The following is a 7,387-nucleotide window of genomic DNA, read 5'->3' on the forward strand; positions in this document are numbered from 1 at the left end:
TGCATGAGGGGCGGGCGGAGGGCTGGTGGAAGCAGGGCTGCCGGGACAAGGGCAAGGGGCCGGGGCAGGGCAGGGCAGCACTGGTCCTCGGCAGCTGAGCCCTCGCGGCTGAGCAGAGCGTGAGTTTGGTGTCAGAGACCTGGATTTGAAACTTGGGCCTGTCGGCTCACTCGGAAAAGTCATTGTACTTGCTTAAACCTTCCTTAAACCTTTGTAAACTATAAAATAAAACCATACCTACCTCAGTGATGTGGCCATTAAACAGTGGCTCTTATTTAACAAAGCGGCTAGAAAGGAAAATGCTACCTGCAGCCTGCACAGCGCTGTGCTCAGGTGTCCAGTCCAGGCAGGTGGTAAAGGGGAGCATGGGGCCACCGTGAAGCCTGTCACTGCTCCCCAGAGGACCGCAGAGACGGCGAGGGGTCAGCCTTCATGGACCCCGGCCACTCTGCTCTGCTACTCTGGACCAACAGGTGTTGGGCCCCAGAAGTGCTCACCATGTCACTTCTGCTGGGAGTCTGGCAGCCGCTCAAGAAGCACATCCTCTGTGTTGTTGAACTGAGTGGAGAGAAGGGAATTAGACAGCGAGCCCTGGGCCTCCCGCTAGCCCAGCACAGTAGGCGGGCAGCAGGGCGCAGACCTGGGAGACTCCTCCTCCCAGCAGCCCCGGCCTGTGACTGCCCATCCAAGAGGCCCTTCTGCAGCCTGGAGGCCTCTGCGGAGACCCCAGGGGGTGGCCTGGTCATTCGGTCCTAACTTCTCTCAAATCTAATCACTTACAAATCTTCTGTTGTAAATTCTCTCCATTTTTTGAGCTCTTTGTGCTGGGCTGGAGGGACCAGACATGGGAAGACAGGGAGCCGGAAAGCAAAGCCACCCACGATCACCCGAATGGCCCCTGGGAGACACGCACTTGCCTTGACATGGTACACTATGCGCCAGTAACTGGAATCTGAGCCTCGGTACTGTCCTTCAGGGTAGAGCTGCCACAACAAAGGCAGAGGGGACGGAAGGGTCTGGCTGGGCTTCACCGCCTCCCCCAGGGGGACATTCTCCTGACGCATGAGGACTTGGAGGCCACCGTTGTTCCCCTGAATTGAGGAGAGAAGGACAGGGCATAGCTCAGGGCCCAGGCTCGCCAGGGCTCCTCTGGACACAAATAAGCAGAGTCCTTTCTGCCACCCACCAGCCCAGCGGGCGTTTGGGTCTGGGATGCTGGTGTTCTCTGTCCCCGGAAGCACAGTCCCTAAAGCACTCACCTCACGGGGAGTCTGACTAGCTGGCACACCCAGCATGCTCCCGTGTCCAGCTGCCCAGATAGAGCCAAGAAAGGCTTACCTTCTTCTGACTAACTTCTCCCTGTGAGGGTACTACAGGTTGAATTGTGTCCTCCCAAAATGTGTGTTGGACTGCTAACCCCTATCCCTGTGGATATAACCCCATTTGGGTATAGGGTTTTCTTTGTTATGTTATGAGGCCGTATCAGTGCAGGGTGGGTCCTAAACCTAATGACTTTTGAGATATGAAAAGAAAATGAGACACAGAGACAACCAAGCAAGCACGAATGGGGAAGACAGATGCCTCAGAGATGGCCTGAAGAATGCCAGGGCTGGAGACGCCGAGACGAGGATCTTCCCCCAGAGCCAACAGCCAGACAGACTTCTCCTAGAGCCAGCACTCTGAATATGGACTTCTAGCCTTCTAAACAAGGAGCCCTGGTGGCACAATGACTAAGTGCTCAGCTGCTAACAAAAAGGTTGGAGGTTCAAACCCACCCAGAGGTTCTGTGAGAGAAAAGATCTGGCAATCTGCTCCCTTAAAGATTACAGCCTAGGAAACTCTATGGGGCAGCTCTACTCTGTCACGTGGGGTTGCTATGAGTCAAAATTGACTCAATGGCGCCTAACAATAACAACAACATTCTCCTAAACTGTGAGAAAATAAATTTCTGTTCTTTAAACCCACCCACCTGTGGTATTTCTGTTACAGCAGCAGTAGATGACAAAGACAGAGGGGCTGCGGTGGGGCCCTCAAGCTTCCTAACGATGCACTTTGGTGCTGTTTCAGCTTTCATGGGATGTTCTTTATCTGTCGTATTTCCTCTTTTAAATCAGACATCCCTGGACCTAGAATCTGGTGGCAGGCCACTTTCCACCATCTCTAACCCCACCCCCACCATCTCTCATCTGAATTATTGCAGTAACTCCGTTAGTCACCGCCTAACAGTTCTCTGCACAGCAGCCAGGGTGAGCATCTAAAAATCATGCCACTCCCCTGCTCAACACCCTCCGATGGCCCAGTCACAGGCAGAATGAGTGGAAATCTTAACCACGACCCACAAAAGCCCACATCACCAGGCCCCTGCCTCCCTCCTCTACTGCTTCTCTGTTCTTCACCTTCGCAGTCCCCCTATTTCTAGAACATACCACACTTATGCCTGCTCTCACAATCTCTTGCACCTGCTGCCCTCTCTGCCTGGAACATCTCCCCCAGACCTACGCAGGGTAACACCCTTCTTTTAGGCAGGTCTCTGCTCAAATGTGTAGGAGTCTCTGGGTGATGCGAATGGTTTGTGCTCGAATACTAACCTGAAGGCTGGCGGGTCAATCCCACCCAGTGGCACCACAAACGAAAGGCCTGGAGTTACGCTTTCATAAAGACTATACCCCAAGAAAACTCTAGGGAGCAGTTCTACTCTGTAACACATGGGGTCGCCAGGAGTCAGAATTGAGTCAATGGTCACAGGTTCGGTTTCTGCTCAAATGTATGTATATAGAGACAAATATAACATAAAACAATGTGTCAGAACTGAGACCAAACATATCAGTTACATCAATAACTGACAATGGGTTCAATTCACCAACTAAAAGGAATAAACTCAGCAAATGCAACTCTATGATGTACGTAAGAAACGTGACCAAGAACGTGGAGATTCAGAAAGTTTACGCATAAAATGATGGGCAAAAGAAAATTAGACCCTCAGAGGGGTCTTGCCTGAAGACCCCCCATCACTCACTGTGTCCCCTCCCACCCCATTTTAATTCTCCTACAGAACTTACCACCAGCTTAAGAGCTACTTTTTATCCATCTCCCCCAGCAGACTGTCAGCTTCACAAGCATTGGGATTTTATCACATTTAACGTGTGCCCCAGAGCCTAGAACCCTGCCTGGCATGCACACTCAGCACTCACATTTGTTTAATGGACACTTTTCCAAAGTGGAAATAATTTTATTTTATTTTCTATCTATAAAAGAAATTAGCGCTCACTGTTAAAAAATTATTCAGATCACACTGCAAGGTGTAAGTGTGGGCATCACTATTTTTGCTCTGTGGGTGTCTAATCTTCCACATCCTTTAAGCATTTTTAGTTTGTATCATTCATCTTTTTCTTATTGATTTAAGTAAATCTTTACATATGAAGACTACTGGGTCTTTTAGTCATGTGTGGTATATCTCATTTCACTCCTCTCCAGATTGCTATTGGGTTACTTTCCAAGCCGAATTTATACCCATTTTGAGGAAAACTCTGGCTAGTTCTTGGTTTCACTGTCATGTTCAAGAAGATATTCTCCAACCGGAGATTATAAAGTATATACTCACCTAAATTTTCTTAAAATATTTGACTTAAAAAGTAAATAGTTAACTTGATTTTTAAAGTATATATATATGCATACTTTCAAAATTAAAATATCAATAAAGACACAAGGTTTAGAAGGTGGTTAAGAGCCTGGAATTCCAACCCCTTTACCTACTAGCTGCGCTACCTTGGACAAGTTACTGTTTTTATGCCTCAGTTTCATCATCTGTAAAGTGGGGACATAGTCAACACTCAATAACTTCGTGCTATTTGCTGTATTACATGAATGCTCTAATATATATTTTAATCAGCTTTTATACTTCCTTCAGTTTATGTACGGGAAGATTTTCAACATTTTTCACCTTTGTTTGGGAAACCCAGGTGCTGGTGGAAGGTACTTGCAAAGGAGCCATATTTCTTTAAGAAAAAATTAGTATTAACTAAGGATCCATCTAAAGCATCATAGGTAAAACAAAGTCAACATTTATTCAATACCAGCCTTTTTAGTATTACATTACGTGTTAAGTTTGTTTTCTCCAAAGCATAGCCACGAAAACAAAACAAACCTGTTGCCGTTGAGTTGACTGACTCACTGTGACCCTATAGGACGGAGGAGAATTGCCTCGTAAGAGTTTCAAAGGAGCGCCTGGTGGATTTGAACTGCCGACCTTTTGGTTAGCAGTGGTAGCTCTTAACCACTACACCACCAGGGTTTCCCCAAAGCACAGCGGAGGCATAAAACACCTCATCCTCTAGCAGTAGTTCCCAAATGTAAACCCCCAAAAACCAAACCCATTGCAGTCAAGTAGATTCCAACTCATAGTGACCCTATAGGACAGAGCAGAACTGCCCCACAGGGTTTCCAAGGAGCCGCTGGTGGATTCAAACTGCCCACCTTTTGGTTAGCAGTCCGAGCTCTTAACCACTGTGCCTAATCATAATCTATTGAGGGTTCTTTCTAAAATACAGATTTCTGGGGCCCACATCAGGAGATTCTGATAGTCGGTCAGGTGCATGAATCACTTACTTTGAAGATATATTATTCTCATTTGGCAGAGTGGTTAAGAGCTCAGGCTGTTAACCAAAAGGTCAGCAGTTCAAATCCACCAGCTGCTCCTTGGAAACTCCACTGGGCAGTTCTACTCTGTCCTATAGGGTCACTATGAGTTGGAATCCACTCCGTGGCAAGGGTTTTTTTTTTTTTTTTTTTTGTTTTGAACCTGAAGCCCAGAAAAGTCCTGCCTTAATCAATATCATATTCACACATGCCAGAGCCACTGGGTCCCCATCGGTTGGCCTCCATGCCTTTGAGTAATTACCACTCTCCTTCCTGGCCCGAAGAACTCCTACTCATCCTTCAGAACCCTGCTCAAAGTAGTTTCATCTGTGAAGCCCGGGCTGGCCGTTGCTAATCAGACCCCTTCCAAGCCTCCCTGCCACCACCGTCACCCCCAGACCGGGGCTCCTCAAAGGCCCTGCACGGCCTGGGGCATCTCCAGCTCCACAGGGCCCAGCCGGGAAGGCAACGCCCATGCAGTCCCGCCTGCCTCAGCCTAGAGCGGGCTGTACCTCCATGATTATGGGCAGCCAGGTGCGCTGGTTCTCGTCCAAATACACGGTCTTTGCCCACATCCACAGGCGGTCCGGGTGCAAGACCGATTGCGCACTGGAGAACGGGTGCTGGGCCATGGAGCCTGGGGCAGTCTAGGCAGACAAACACGGCGCCTCTCGCGGCCACTCGCTGATCAGAAGGATTCAGAACCCTAACGCATTTATAGTAGACCGCGCATGGCGCCCCCAGGTGGCGGGGCGGGGCGCGAGGCGCGGCGTGGGGGCGGGGCTAAGAGTGGGGCGGGTCTGAGAGAGGGGCGGGGCGGAAGGCAGGGTGTGTGGTGGGAGGCAGGGGTGAGCAAGGAAAGAGGGGGCGGGGCGACACCGCGCCTGTCAAGTAGGATCTGGAGGGAACCCTGAGGCCCAGCCCCCAGCCCTAGGGGTTCCTCAAGTTCCCAGGCAGCCATCCGCGGCCCGCCCCCACTCCCCACTGCTGGGCAGGTACCTTGCCCTATGACCGTGCTCCTTTTTTCTGTCAGGAGGCGCCGCCTTGGCGCCTGAACTACTGCGTGCGGCTGGTCAAGTGACCCCTGGACTGGGAGCTCCCGCCCTCTGCTGAACTCACAGGCTGCCCTTGACCCCAGGCACCTGGAGCCGGTGCCCTTCCACCTCTTTCCGGGCCTGAGAGCCCGTGCGGCCTGACCCAGGCCTCGGCTTCCCTGGCTCACTGCATCGCCTTCAGCCTGTGGTCTTGGGTATCGGAATCAATATCCTTGGTAATGTTGCAACTCTTGAAGCGCCCCCTCCCCCCAGACACATTTTCCACGGCTTAGATGATGCTGTGGTCATCTCAGCTATTGTGAAACGTGGTGAAGAAACACGGGCCGTTCCCTTTATAGGCTCTGAATTCATTAGAGAAAGAGTAGCTCAAAATGAATGCTTGCAAAGAAACCCCTCCACCCCAAGAGCAATAGATGTGAAAAGTCCCTGAGTTGTGTGATCAAACTGTCTCTGGAAATTACAGCAAATAAGGAAAACAAATTCACTTTGTTTTGGAGTAACGCATGCACATTAAGGCAATTAAGAAAGAAAAGTACAAGGAAAAAAATGTAAAACCAGCTCCAGCCTCTTTGCTCCCACAGCATCACTGGTCGCAGTTGGGTGCCTTGCCTTCCAGTTCTCTCCCATCTTTCTGACTAAAAAGAAAAAAAATCCATCAAGTCAATTACAACTCATGGTGACCCCATGGTGTGCAGGAGTAGAACTGCCTTCCTTGGTGTTTTACCAGGCTTTCTTCCAAGGTGCCTCTGAGTGGGTTCGAACAGCCAACTCTTCGGTTAGCAGTCATTTGCACCACCCAGGGACTCCTTCCTTCCAGCTAGGCATTAAGAAAATAATTTGTGATCTTTGGAAATGTTATGAAGGTGAAAATGAGTTTGATGTCTGATCCCTGACAGCAAAGGCGGGTATCTGCTTCTCTGCCTCTCCAGCTAGCGTAATTCCCAAGAAGGAGCTGAGGTGGCCTGAGGTAATAGCGATATAATTGGATTTACCAGGAACACAACAGAAGACAAAAGCCAAGTGAAGCTGAGGTGGAGGAGGAGCAAGGGCCTAGCAAAGCTCTTTCTAGCTCAGTCCCTAGTGGTGTTGGTATTTTGTATTCAGACTGGTGGCGTATGGGTTCTTGACTCGATAGCCATTGGGAGTGAGATGAGATGAAAATGGTGGTAACAGGCTCTATCGGGGAAGTTGCAGCCTGGTCCAGAGGTTTGAGGTTAGAAATGATAGCAAGTTTCAGCTTAAGCAGTGCCTCTGGGGTGGCCTCTTGTGACAAGAAAGGGGCATTCAGGAGCCAGTGTGGCTACTGACACAGCCACCTCATTTGCCCCAGGACCCACTGGGTCGGCTGATCTAATTAGCATTCGCTCTGCTTTTCCAGAATCAGAAGCATTTGGCTGGAGAAGCTTGTGAATCTTCCGGGAATGACATTCCTTCCCCCCCTCCCCACCCCCCTTTGAAAGGACAGTGTATTTCTTCAGTCTCACACAAAGGCTTCGTAATATTGAGCAAGAGTATCTGTTATTCCTGTGCGGGATTCAGAAAATTATTTGAGAATGGGTTCCAAGAAACGAAAAGTAAAATAAAGGTGGCTGAGGAATTTAATAGCTTCTTCGGAGTCCTTGAGCTTTTTTGATGGAAATTCCACAGTAGGGGAAACAATAGCCACTGTGTAGTCTGGGGGACTTGGCGGGGGTGGG

General features: G+C 49.6%; 1 protein-coding gene across 1 annotated transcript; it reads right to left on the minus strand.

Moving 5' to 3' along the window:
• Positions 1-501: 501 nt before the first annotated feature.
• Positions 502-5,267, minus strand: TCL1A (TCL1 family AKT coactivator A). The gene is made up of 3 exons (XM_004376787.1): positions 5,134-5,267; positions 918-1,080; positions 502-558 (listed from the first exon to the last, which is right to left on the minus strand). Exons 1-3 carry the CDS (start codon positions 5,265-5,267, stop codon positions 502-504), a joined length of 354 nt encoding a protein of 117 aa, XP_004376844.1.
• Positions 5,268-7,387: the final 2,120 nt, after the last annotated feature.

This window comes from Trichechus manatus, unplaced genomic scaffold, assembly GCF_000243295.1.
Source record: "Trichechus manatus latirostris isolate Lorelei unplaced genomic scaffold, TriManLat1.0 scaffold00045, whole genome shotgun sequence".
Classification (NCBI taxonomy): Eukaryota; Metazoa; Chordata; class Mammalia; order Sirenia; family Trichechidae; genus Trichechus; species Trichechus manatus.